This window comes from Sceloporus occidentalis, unplaced genomic scaffold (assembly GCF_023333645.1).
Source record: "Sceloporus occidentalis isolate IW3139 unplaced genomic scaffold, rSceOcc1.0.p SCAF_4, whole genome shotgun sequence".
In the NCBI taxonomy this organism is placed as follows: Eukaryota; Metazoa; Chordata; class Lepidosauria; order Squamata; family Phrynosomatidae; genus Sceloporus; species Sceloporus occidentalis.
In genome coordinates, this window is record NW_028316984.1 from 169140374 (window position 1) to 169154995 (window position 14622).

Genomic DNA, 14622 nt, shown 5'->3' on the forward strand with positions numbered 1-14622 from the left:
AAGCTTCAATTTGTTTGCCCTCATCCAGTTCATTACTGACAGCAGACACTGATTCAGTACAAAGATAGCTTCCTTGAAATCAGATGAAAAGGAAAGAGTGAGTTGGATGTCATCTACATACTGGTGACACTGCACTCCAAAACTCTGGATGACCTTTCCCAGTAGTTTCATTAGATGTGGGGACAGAACAGATCCCACAGGTGAAACAGAAGTCCCCCAACACCACCATCCAAGAAAGACTTGAACTACTTCATAACAGTGCCCCCAAGTCTCATCTCAGAAAGGTGGCACAGAAGGATACCATGGTCGATGGTATCAAAAGCCACTCAGAGGTTCAACAGGACCAACAGAGAAATCTCTATGTCCAGTTCCCTGAGTAGATCATCCACCAAGGCAACCAAAGCTGTCTCTGTCCGATAGCTAGGCCTGAAGCCAGATTCAAATGGATCTACATTTGACATCCTGAAGAGAAATCTGTACTTAGGGCAATAGGCTACTGTTAGAACAGAATATTGAGAAATAGAATGGTTTTCAATTGGCAAAGGTATCAGGCAAGGCTGCATCTTATCACACTATTTGTTCAACTTGTATGCAAAAACTATCATATGAAGAGAAGGTTTAGACTCAGAAGGAGGAGGAATAAAGATAGGAGGAAGGAACATGATGTGCACATGACACCATAATAATAGCAGAAAACATCATAAACTTGTAACAATCACTAAGGAGAATTAAAGAAGAAGGGCAAAGTAACCTTATTGCTGAACACTAAAACAAAAAACAAAAAATAATAACCACGGAGGATCTACATAAATTCAGCCTAGATAATGAAGAAATCAAAATAGTTAAAAGATACCCCATACCTTGGATCAAACATTGATCAAAACAGAAACTTCAGTCAAGAAATCAGAAGAAGACTAGGAATGGAAAGGACAGCTATGAAAGAACTAGGTAAGATCCTAACATGTAGATATACAGTCCACCCGCCTCAGCTGTGGGCTTGCCATCTAGGGATTTCAGGATCCGCAGATGGCCCTGCCTCATTCCTGCCAATGGTGGCACATGCACACAGTCACACCATAATTAAAACCAACAAGACTTGAGGCCCTGCAGTTTTTGGCATCCGGGGGGGGGGGGGGGGTCTGAAACAGAACTCACAGATACAAAGGACGAACTGTATAACTGAGCACTAAAGTTAGAATTATCCAAGCTATTGTATTCCTCATCATCATGTACAGATGTGAGAGCTGGATAGTGAAGAAAGGGGATAGGAAGAAAATCAACTAATTTGAGATGTGGTGCTGGAGAAGAGTGCTGAGAATACCATGGACAGCCAAAAAGACAAACAAACGGTCCTGGAACAGCTGACATCTCAACCCTTCCTGGAAACCAAGTCCAGTAAATTGAGTCTGTTGTACTTCGGCCACATCATGAGAAGACAAGGCTCATTAGAACAGACAATGATGCTAGGAAAGGTGGAAGGTAGTAGAAAAAGAGGAAGACCACATGTCAGATGGTTTTTAAAATTGTTTAATTGGTTTTTAAATTTTATTTTTATATATTTTAATATTGTATTTTTTTATAGTTCACCGCCTTCAGTCCCTATATTGGGAGAAAGGTGGGGATGATGATGATGATGATGATGATGATGATGATGATGATGATGATGGTGATGATTATGATGGTTTGACTCAATAATAGAGGTCACAGGCCTGAGTCTACAGCACCTAAGCATACTGATTTACCAGACTAATATGGCTATAACTTTGGATTGTACTAGCATGCTCATAGTTGAACAAAGATTTTAATACCTGTCTCCTCAGTCCTACTCAAATCCTCTATCCACAATGCCATATTCTCTATAGCTCTTTAATCCCTGTTATGAAATGAGGCAGACTGAGTTCAATTATTTCAGAATGAGTAACTCATGCTGATCAAATTGATAACACCAACCATTTAATCAACCATCTAGCCAAACAATTTAGAATCTGAACAGAATGTATAATATGAACAGGGTAAAAAGGAATCCTGCAACATTACCAGTGGTTGAAAAGGAGTGTTGATCTTCGGGAAATTCTATTTGATGGTTTTGCTCTGCACACATATTTGAATATGTGCTTTATAACTTCCAGACTTAAAAGAATTTGAGAAATGCAGTTCAGCTCTATCTAAGCAAGTGAAGGGAAGGAATGAGGAACCCATACACTTGGCTTTCAGAGAAGTATTTTGAGAAACCTCTAATCATTCTTAATCCCTGTGAAACTATTTCAAGTCTTACAGTCAATGAAGTACTTCTGTCTTACCTCATATATATATATATATATATATATATATATATATATATATATATAAAATAAAATAATTGGGCCATTCATTATATAATGGAACATCACAGTACAAGAAGACATCCTTTGTTTTAAGTTGGAATCTCAGCCATGCAAGCAATCACAAGTTTTCCTTGGCTTAAATAAATCTCAGTGCTTCATGAACTATGCATTTTTCCACAAACCAGTTATTTTTCCAGCTGATCATTTGTGGAAAGGGGGGAGAGGGCTTCAAGGCAGTTCTATAACTATGACTGTTTTTACAAAGTAAATAATAATATAAAGCCATGTTGTCAACTATTCTGAACATAAGAAGCACCTACATTTGTTCCAATGGCTACAGGCATTTTAAAGTAATAAATATTTATATTCACATTGCAAGTGATTGTGTGTATTCATATGTAGGATTATATAAAGAAAATGTCAGGTTTAAAAGAATCATACAAGTCTTAAAAGTCTATTTCTATTTCATCTATAGCATAAAAGAATTTACAGAATTTCCTCTCCTCTCTCCCACCTGAGCCCTCTAAAGGCATCGAAAAACCTGATCCTGGAAGATTCCCAGCAATATAGAACAACTTTTAAGGGTGCATGAGGAGAAGTGCATGGGGGGGGGGGAATTACACACTTATTCTGATATGTTCTAGATTAAAGAACTCTCATTTTTGCGGATACCAGTTCCACAAAATAAAGTAGTTAATAAATAATTCCATTAGCCAAACAACCTCACTGGTTCCTGGCTAATGTCTTGGATAGCGTCTATTTGTTGTTGTTTGTATATAAACTGGGTCATACCCACCCATGCATACACAGTTCATACAGAGAAATGTGAGTGCAATGTGACTGCCTATGAGTACAACCACACAGTAATTTCCAAAAGAGAACTGACCATATTAAGCTATCTTTACAGTAACAGCATCTGAACACACAAATGACAAGGTATTCCCTTAACATTTCCAGTTACCCAAATCCCTATAAACTCTGGCGGTATCCATTCTCAGCCCAGCAGACATTGGGCCACAGTTACTTGTGAGGTGGAGGTAGGTGAAACTTTTCATGAGATACAGTCCTCAGAATAATGAGAATCCCAATCTTAAATTCAAAGAGCCTGAATAATGGCACTTTGATAACCCGGGGGGGGGGGGGGGAGAGAGAATAATCAGAAACAGGTTCTGCTGTTTTCTGAAACAACCTTGTCCAACTCCATCTGGGAGAAGCATACAGCCATATCAGATTTCCAGATGGAAGTGACACTATAAAGAACAGATTTGATGAAATGCTGTTTTACTACTGTAGTTTTCAAGTTCACAGCCTTTTGCAGCTTAATGTCGCATCAAGAGGGAAATAATCCATTTCCTTTTTGCCTCCTGCAGCTGCTGCTGCTACCTCCTTTGGAGGGTAGTGGCAGGAAGCAAAATGTGTATTATGATACACATTTGTTCTTGTGAGAAAGACCTCTAAGCTCTTTCATTTAAAGTTTACAAAAGCAGTCTCTCTCAGCCACCTTGTATCAATACTTTTCAAACAGAACACATAGAATTACTGGAAAATGTTCAGCATCTCAACAGCATTAAAAAAATAATCTGCTCTTACAAAGCAACATTGTTTTCCTTTGCATTTATTATTTTATTTAGTATTCTTATTATATTCACAGGAAACTATGGTGAACTAGAAAATGCAATTAGTAATTTCAACACTTCAGCAGGTAATCATTCTCGCAAGTTGTTCAATCTTGAAATCTTTTGGGGGGAAATATTAATATTTTATTATACTCAATTTTATTTCTTTTATGGGAAAGAAGAAGGCTATGAATACTAGATTGTAAAAAAATTAAAGACTGATCAACCAGTTTTACAGTTTGACTTTTTTATTTAGTTATTCTGCCTTTTATTTCACAGAAATTAGAATTAGAATTGTATTAGAATTAGAATTAGTATTAGAATTGTACTTGCAAAGTTATTGCTAAACTCTGTTCTTAAAACTCCTCTGAACAAGTTGACAGCTTCCAATGCAATCCTGATTACATAGCTATGAAGGAAATTAAACATTACTTTTAGATGCACAATTATGTGAAATTAAACAGTGCTGCTCTCATGACTGCCCATTTATACTATTCAAACTTGATTAACTGGAGTTCTAACCTTCAAAATGTAACAGTGAACTCAAGATTATCTGTAAAATCCCAATAGAAAAAATCTTAACTTTATAGGAAGATCCATACCTGTGAGTATCTTAAGAAGTTCATAGTCTTACCACATAGAATGTATCACAGTATCAATGAACACAAAATGTCTTATGTTTTTTTGGGTCACTCCATCTTTAATAAAGTATCAGAATCAATACCTTCAGGAGTACATGTAAGTGTGACAAAATTGATTTTTGGAAGTGAGTGCTTAGAGATTTAAACCACTGGTTTCCAGTTCTTGAAAAACAAAAAATGCATCTGTTCAAAAACTAGTGTATACATTAAGTTGACACACGAGAGACTTAGAACAAATCATGACAGAAAAAATATTTTTAAGGATAAAAGTTCCCACCACTCTCACCCAGTGGCAAGTTCTACTTTACAATTGGATCTAAATAAGAAGCCCAATAAAGCATTAATTTATGATTTAATTTAAAACCTGTTACCCAACAATAAACAATTAGACCATGCATTTTGGCTACAGTGCATTCAGATGATTCTGACCAACAAAATCTCACTGAACATCAACAATTTTATACCTACTACACAATGGGAGAATGATGTCCACGTGATTAATAGCTTGGTAAATTCAGGCTGTCTCCATAGACATCAAGAGAGAAGCTAAATCTATTGGCTACTGCAATTCATCTGTTCTTTTCACAGACAGAATCATTCTTATATGGCATTATTGGGGACTGCTAGGTTGACTACAAACTGAAACAACTGCAGAAGTATGTATAAGGGGCTCAGCCTTCTGCTGATACAAAAGTCAAACTCTATCATGAACCAATTGTTGCAAGAAAGGTGGCAGAAGAAGAGAGATTTTTCCTTCTGCTCTCCATCCAGCATGTGAAGGTTGAATTTATACCAGCACAAGACCGTGATAGTTTTTTGTGGGTTTTTCGGGCTATGTGACCATTTTCTAGAAGAGTTTATTCCTAGAATATGTCCACAAAGCCCGAAAACCCCACAAAAAACTATGGATGCCAGCCATGAAAGCCTTCGACTTCACACAACACTGAGACTTCTACACATGAAGATTTGTATTCCCTTGTACAAGGGGATATGGCCAACCACTAATTCTTTATAAAAGGGGAACATCAGCCCAAATCTTGCATAAAGCTGATTAAGTGGCAAGCTCACAACTAAATTTTACCACTTGTAATACTAACTATTCCTAGACACCAGCGCAGCTCAGCACAGCCCTATACACAATCCCCAGCACATAAAAAACTAGATATCAGGAAGAACTAAGCCTACCTTTCTTCCTAACATTCTGTCATGTGAGCTCTCATTTTCAATCTGATCTGATGCAAGCCAGGCCTACCATCTGATTTCCTGCTTGTAAGTCCAGGCTTTAGTCTAGCACACTTTTTCACAACAAAACCCATTCAATAACTAGAGACCTAACATTTTCATTTTAAAAGACATTTACAGTGGACCCTTGTTATACACTGGGGTTTGGTTCCAAGATCTCCCGTGTATAACAAAATCCGTGTATGCTCAAGTCCCATTACATATAATGACATAGCAAAATGGTGTCCCTTATAAAAAATGGAAAATCAAGGTAAATTTATACTTTTTTGGTACATTTTCAAACCGTGTATGCTTAAATCCGTGTATAAAAAATCCATGTATAAGAAGGGCCAACTGTACCTCCATTTGCATTCCAAGCTGTGCTCTCTCTTTGTCCTTGCGCTCCATGCATCGCTTTAACTCTTCTATTTCTGACATCACAGCACTATGATTTAGCTTTGCTCTCAGTTCCCAGATTTCTTTCTCCAGTACTTTTTTCTCTGGGTCAGACCTTTCAGCCTCTGGAATACATAAGATAATTGGACTATGAAAAATTACATGAAGCAAACAATGTAGACCCATATAAACAGAGTTCGAGGGAAAAGCTGATAAAGTTGATTGATATAAAGACAACTGAATTTGTTTAAGTATTTAATTAACTTTACCTATACATGTGTACGTATTATTCTTGTACCGTATATACTCAACTATAAGTCAACCTCATGTATAAGTTAAGGGCAGGTTTTGGGGGCAAAATTATGGATTTTGTTATGACTCTTGGATAAGTCGAGGGTAAAACATAGGGACATGCAACAAAGGATCTAAATGATGAAGCAAAGGAAAACAATGCCAAAGAACAAAGAACCTACAAAATTATGGCAGGCATAACTGTTTTGGCTCACACTAAAGGCTGGATAGAAGAGAGAATAGAGGGAGGTCAGTGTTTCCAGGACAGATTGCATTCTTGCCTTTCACCAGGGGATGGTTCCCTTTTTAGTAAAAGTATAGTATTTACATTGACCCATAGATAAGTCGACCTAGGTTTTGGAGGTCAATTTTTTGACTAAAATTTCTAGACTTATACATGAGTATATACAGTATATTGCTTAATATACAGTAATAAGATCTTTAAGTGGTTTAAAGACACTGAACACAATATACAGTATAGATACAAAATTAAGTCCCTCCAACTCTCTTTGGAATGTCATCCAATAGAACAGGGGTACGAAGAAGTGTTTGGACTGCAACTCCCATTAGTCCTAACCAGTATAGACAATGGTGAGTGATCAAGAGAGTTGCAACTCTCACAGCACCTGGAAGGCCACACAGTCCCCATCCTGGTTCCTGACTGGAGGAACCAGATATGGGAGAGTTGCCTTTACCAATATGCCATCTTTAGCTACAGAGGAGGTGAGTCAAAAAGTTTTACCCTTCCTATCTACCCACATCCAAGCTGGGAAATGTCTTACAGAAGGGAAAGACTCAGTAGTGACTGGAGAAAGAACTACAATTATCAGGAAAACACTACCACTTAATGGGAGGTAAGAAACAGGAGGGAAACAATGGAATTATGTGTATTTCTTGGTGACAGCAGATTGGAGACTATTCTGAAAAATGACCTTGCAAAGTTTGTCACCCACAAACAGATGCTGAATTTCAGGTACAACTAGATCCAGAATTAATATATTTTGATATTATTAAGGGAAACAATGGGTTTGGAACCTAGTTTGTGGCATGTTCTGTTTGAAAACACTAAAATTCTGGACCATGCCAACCACTACCATGTCCGGATGCACAGGGAAGCCATTGAAATCCACAAACACCTGGACAATTTCAACAGAAAAGAGGAAACCCTTAAACAAGGTTTGGCTACCAGTCCTGAAAGATAGCAATATAAAGACTCAACAAATGCAAATGCGAAATCTCCCAGCAGACAATGAGCACTATCAAGCACACATTAATCCTCTTTTGCAGATCCTCCCACCCTGAGGCCTGCCATTAGCAATAAAACAATATACATGCAAATCCAGGTCACACAATATATATATCCAAGTCCTTTCCAGGCAAACATTCTCTGAAGATGCCAGCCACAGATGCTGATGAAATGTCAGGAAGAAACTTCTAGAACATGGCCACATATCCCGAAAAACCCACAAAAAACTATTGATGCCAGCCACGAAAGCCTTCGACTTCATATTGCTCTATATGTTATAAAGTTCAGACGGAGGTCATCGCATCGATGGGGGAAGTGTGGCCCTGCTGGTGCTCTTAAACATCTCTGCGGCATCCGATACTATCGACCATGGTATCCTTCTGGAATGCCTGAGGGGGTTAGATATCAGAGGCACTGTACTCCAGTGGTTCCGATACTACCTCTCGGGTAGATTCCAGATGGTGATGCTGGGAGATAGTTGCTCTCATAAAAAAGAGCTGACATCTGGTGACCTTCAAGGCGCCATTCTGTCCCCCATGCTCTTCAACATTTACATGAAGCCACTGGGAGAGGTCATCCGGAGACATGGGGCACGATGTTATCAGTATGCTGATGACACTCAAATTTATTTCTCTATGTCTCTGACTGAAGCAGTGACCAAGGGTGGTATCTCTCCTCTGAATGCCTGTCTTAAGTCGGTAATGGGCCGGATGAGGGAAAATAGACTCATATCTTTGTAACAAAAAATAAACTAAAGATATTGCCATAAATCCATGTACACATTTCCATACTGTAAGTTTGACGATATTAATAGAAACCAGATTTATTTTAAGAATTATTCCAAGTAGAACAAGTTTAGGCCATTTTTAGGGGACTGTGTGTGAAACCAAAAAACAAAACAAAAACAAAAATAAAACCTTACACAATACATTTTCTACAGTACTTGTTAAATTATGGTTTAATTAACACAACTGATTTTACCCTCTCTAGTTCATCTTTTAACAGAAACCCCTCTGTGAATCCTTATAAATTTCTGTCATGTAAAGAATTAAATACACTGAAGTTGTGGGCAGCACATGTTTTTAATTGTATTGTTCTTTTAATGTTGTGAGCCGCTCTGGGTCCTAGTTCTAGGGAAAGAGTGGGATATAAATAAGGTAATAATAATAATAATAATAATAATAATAATAATAATAATAATGTTTAGTATGTGACATTATTGTTAATTGGTTTGACAAACAGTTGTGAACTTGCTCTTTCCACCCTACTTCTGAGGGTTTTGGAAATACAATTTATAATTATAAACACTGAATTCTTGTCATGACACTGTCACAATATGGTACAATAACGGATAGAGGATTAAGTGAGGAAACATCTACCTCTTCGCTTCCTCCTGTCATTTTCCTGTTCATCCGGATGGTTCTGATGTATGGCAACCTGAGAAATTTGATGCTGAAGATTCAGACGTTCCTCTTCTGCTCTAAGGAGTTGGGAACGGAGATCCTCAATCTAACACACACATATACACATACACAGACAAGCACCAACTTTTAAACATCTAGAAAATGGCTTTAGTCACATGTGGAGTGACTATCTTCATGATCATTATCAATTAAAATATCTTAAGCCAGAAGCAAAATGTGGCCATAATCAGTTATCTATAGACTGTACACAACAATAAACAAAATTTATGCTCCCTGTTTAAATGGATGCCTCAGACACAGGCGGTGTTTTTGTGTTCTTTTCTGTGTTCAAACCCAACCTGCATGTTATACCAAAAATCTTTGACTGGATCTCTCAATTTTATTTGTAGCTACTGAAATGTAGTTACCAGGAGATTTTCCTATTAAATAATCCCCATCCAGTTGCTGTTTGCTATGCAAACTGGGGGGTTAGAGGGGTGTAATCACAGAATAAACAGCAATATATGCACACAGGCAAACGCACAAGATGTTGAATGAGAATCTAGTTTGTTGGATTGGATTTGCTTCTGGGGGAAAAATATATTTCTAGATGCCAGAAAAGAGGTTAGGCACTGCAAGGCAATTCACTTTCCTAAATTATAATTTGGTTGTGCAAAGCAAAGCATAACAAAGCAGTTCCAGGATAAGGAAGAAATTCTCCAGTCATTCAATTTACTTACTTTTAAGGCAGGACCTTTTCCTGCTTTTTCAAAATACATCAAAATGTGCATGACAGAAAGCCAAAAGATTTGTAATATCACAATATAAGGAATTTTAACACAGAGAAGGCAAGGCAGTTTAAACCATAAATACAATCTGTAAGTGACCTTAGTTTATACATAGGTATATATGTATGCACAAAGGGTATCTGAGATTTTAATTTCAACCAAAATGAGAAGGTACATTAAATCAGATAATCATTTAAAATGGCAGACGATCAAGCTCTGCAAACAAGGTTGGGAGAAAAAGAGCGAGAAAACCACACCATCAAAGTCTATGGAAAGCCCTCATTTGTCATGAGTCAGCCCACGGCTGTGTAAACACAGCTTGTTTGAAGAGCATCAATTATAGCAGATTCAGATACCAATGCAGAGGAATCGCTAAAATAAACAGTAGGCACTTTTGAACCATAACAAAAGGCTGTGTAAAAAAGGACCTTAGAGATACAAATGATCATTTTCTGAGCACAGGGAAGCTTCTTTTTTATCCCAGAATCTCCTAGCCAACATGGCTATTGTTTCTGGGAGTTGTGGTTTTTCCAGGCTCTGTACATTTGTATCTTGTATCACTGGTACTCCTTCCTGCTTTTTTGCATTGCTTCAAAGTGCTTGCTCCCTCTTCCATACATCCATGAGGTTCTCTGGGTGACCCAAGCCATTTTCTCATCTCAAACTACATTATACTAGAAAGTACATAACAATAACTTTATTTTCAAAGCCTTTAGTCAAAATCTTTGATTGGTGGGGGAGTCATGCTATGAGAGAAATGAAGATAACCAGCTTTGGTTACATTTCTCGAGCTTATTTTGTTATCACGATCTTATATGAAATGTTCTCCTGTAATCAAGTTTGGTATGTACTATTGTGAATGCTTTATCATACATCCTCCATACTATCTATTGAGCTATTTGTTAACAACTTCTAAGAGTCCTGAGTGTTGCCTACTGTGAAAGGAGATAACTATTCCATAAAGGAAAGCAGCTACCTGGTGGAGAAGAACTTCTCGGCTGTTTTCCGACTGATCCAGTTTCCTCCGGGAACGCTCCAAATCCTGTTCAAGCTGGTATGGATTTTAAAAGGTGACAAAAATCATTCCATTGCAAATAATGTTATGATTTTAAAAGATAAATACTTAATAAACCCAGAAATACTCTGAATACTCATTTCTTGTCTAGTATTATGCTGAACTCACCAAAAATGATCTGTTTACAGATTCTTGATTTTATGTTTCCCCCCTAAAAATTAGATTACATAATTCAGTTGCTATTATATCTCCCTCTTTAACTAAGTAAATTCATTTTTAAAGTGGTTAAAGGTACAGTTTTAAGGCTGCTTTTCATCTCAAGAGCCACAGATCCCATGGGATGGTAGGTAAACTGATATTTTAAGATACATAAAGAAAAAACATCCACAACTCTCAAGTTAAAATGCAAGATGGCTCAGCATGTCTGTAAGTAATACAGAACTCACTTTAAGTCCTTGCAATGTCCACTGTTCTTCGAATCAGAACTAAAACAAAAAAACTATCATTTCAGAATCTGATCTAGTCACTTTTTGCTTTCAGATACAATTTAAGATGCTGAGTGCCCTAATATTGCAACTATTAACAAACAACAAAATGTAAATCTTCCTTAGTCTAGATCCAATCCTAAGGAAGCCTCCTTGGTGTCTGGTCTGCAATGGAATCTGCTTCATCTGACCACTTGCTATAGAATTAGCATCTCTTAGGCCCTCTGTGAAAATCAACCCCACCCACATTCAGTTTATGTGAAACCCCCATTTTCTGTATTGCTTATGATAGTTAGGATTAGAATATAAATTAGGAAAACAAGCCTATTCTGTGCCTTGGCTAGTTTATCTTTCATAGACATTTCAACAATACTATATACTTTGATTTCTTCCCTTTTTTTTCCTTGATCCAGATTTCTCCTTCTTCTTATGTTTCCCACACCTTATCTAGAGAAGGAAGTTATTTAAACTCATTGCAATCTTGTGAGGGACATCAGGTTGAGGAACCACAATTTGTACTTCAGGACTGTTTAGCTTGGACCAAAGGCATGTAAAGAGTAATTATAGAGGTTTATAAAATTATGCATGATGAAGAGCAGAGGTTCCCAACATGTGCTCTGAGGAGCCCTTAAGGCTCCATGTGCACTTTCACCTAACCCTAACCCCCCCCCCCCCATAACACTACTCCTAAACACCATTAACTTGTAAGACTCTGCCATAGAAAATGATTCTTAAAAGAGCTCCATGACCCATAAAGGTTGGGAACTCCTGACGTAGAGAACATTGATAGGGAGACATTTTCCTTCTCTCTTGATACCAGTACCCACAGTCATCCATTGAAACTAAATGGTTGGAGATTCAGAATATCTTTAAAAATATTTCTTCACACATGCACAATTAAACTGTGGAATTCAATGACACAAGATGCAGTAGGACTGGATAAATTCATGGAGGTTGTGGCAAAGAGTACTAGTGGCCAGAGTACCAGTCCAATGTGCAAAGCACTGCATCACACCCCCACATGTGAAACTTTATTCAAGCGTTCAAATTCTTCACAGAAATAGAATTGCATGAGAATGAGTGAGGAATGAACACACTACCTCTGCCCCTTTTATCCTCATCATTTTCCAAGAGAGACTGCATCAGTGAAGAAAAGAAAAGAACACAACTTACCATAAATAGCACAAAATTTTTAAAAATTGCAAACTTACTTTGCTTTTTTCACCTTCCATTTTAAAGATTTTACTTTTTAAGGCCACTTCTGCTTCATTAGATTTAGCATCTTGTTGCTTTAAAGCCTTGAAGACAAAGAAAAAATGTGTTTTTATTTTTAAAATGAAACCCTTGGTTTATAACTATGCCAACAAATCTGCCATTCAGTTTTATAATGAGATATCCTCCTGGGCTAATTTTTGTATGGGATGGTGGGCCGATGGAGGCGGGGGGAGATACAATTGGAAGCATCAATAATGTGACCCTCCAATATTCAGAAGGCTGGTGGCGCTGCTGCATACAGGACATCCCATGTCCATATGGCTATGAGCTCAACTGAGTGAGACTGTGGTGGAGGCATATCTGCAAACTCCAGTTTAATAAGCTAAATGAAAGGTAACTGGTGGGACATTTCCAAAAAGAAACAAATAAATAATCAAATTCCTTGCTTGTTTCTCAGGTAACTCAAGGGAACACTGAACAGGAATAAAATTAAGAGCTCATTTCATACACAACCTCAACTCCATTACTTCTGCAGTACGATAGACTATTTAAAAAAAAAACAGCAAGCAGGTGTTTTACCTTATGTGGGAAAATTACTTGCAAGGCCCAATGCAGTATTCAAATAATATGTTCTATTTATCTTCAAAGGGGCTAGCATAAAGAAAGTGCTGGATGGCATTTTCCTTAGCAGAGACTAATTCGTTATTGGTGTAAAAAATTACCCCAATATTCTATTCTATTAATTTTAGGAATTCCTGCAGATAAGGAACAAAAGTTAGTTTCCTACATTGTTGATGTAGTTTCTCAGGTTTTTGCAGATGGCATGCTGTTGTCATTTGATTCATTTTGTTTTCAGTTGGAAATAACAGTGGCAGTATTTCAGGGCACAGAGGTTACAGTTTATACTCAACCATAAGTTGGCCTCGTGTATAGGTCGAGGACATGTCTGGAGGCCAAAATTAGGGATTTTGATATGATATGAAAAGCGTAGGGCCATGGAACAAAGGATCTAAAGGATGAAGGAAAGGAAAATAATGCCAAAAAACTTACTAACTTACAGCAGGCATAACTGTTTGTGCTGACATTAAAAGCTGCATGGATGAGAGAGAAGGGAGGGCAGTGCTGCTAGGGCAAATTACATTCTTGCCTTTCACCAGGGAATAGTTCCTTTTCTTGGTAAGAGTTAAAGTACAGTACTTACATTGACCTGTGGATAAATCAGCTCAAGTTTTTGGGTCATTTTTTTTTACTAAAATTTCTAGACTCATACATGAGTACATACAGTATGTTTATTATATGTTTTGTAGGAAAGTATCATCGGCTCAGCACAAGTGTGAACATGTTTTCTGGCTCTGAGTGTTTGAGCATTGTGGAACACCTATGATTTGACTCTCAAAAACATTTTTGTGAATATGGAACATTTTAAATATATTTTTATTAACGAATAAACACACTATTAACTCACAATAATAACATTAGTGAAACTACATCCACATATTAAAACAAAAAGAAAAGAAAGGGAAAAAAGAGAAGAAAAAGGAATATTTATATCCCCTGAATTACAGTGAAATTCCCATGAGTTCAGAAAATGCCCCTAGAAGTCAATGCAATGCATCTGGATTATTAAATTGTGTGAATACACTTGATAAAACAAAAGTAAGCATAGGATTATTATTTTTTTTAAATAAATTTTATTTCCTCTATTCCAAATATTGCCATACAGTTGTCAGTTTCTACGTTTCACATGATACCTTAGATATAATATGATATATTCATTTACTTACAAACTTTGGAACTAAATCCCAAAATCCTCTTATACAATATGCACTTTTTAATGCTATCACCACCTCCGCCCTCAGAACAGCCTAATTGTTTTTTTATAATTTCCTTTAGCTTTTGTATACAGTATCACTTTAATATTGATTTTATAAACACTATTAAAGCAAACAATTATTTAGTGCTTTTTGGCTTCTAAATCCCA

At 37.1% G+C, this 14622-nt stretch overlaps 1 protein-coding gene across 5 annotated transcripts in view; it reads right to left on the reverse strand.

The window, feature by feature from the left end:
- Window positions 1-14622, reverse strand: part of CEP128 (centrosomal protein 128) — a 282591-nt gene that overhangs the window by 203202 nt on the left and 64767 nt on the right. For all 5 annotated transcript variants that reach the window (XM_089522329.1, XM_089522332.1, XM_089522331.1 and 2 more), the window contains 4 exons: window positions 12638-12724; window positions 10903-10977; window positions 9115-9244; window positions 6163-6323 (listed from right to left, as the gene is read on the reverse strand). In XM_089522329.1, the coding sequence (XP_089378455.1) occupies window positions 6163-6323; window positions 9115-9244; window positions 10903-10977; window positions 12638-12724 (453 nt within the window). The remainder of the gene's footprint in view (window positions 1-6162; window positions 6324-9114; window positions 9245-10902; window positions 10978-12637; window positions 12725-14622) is intronic.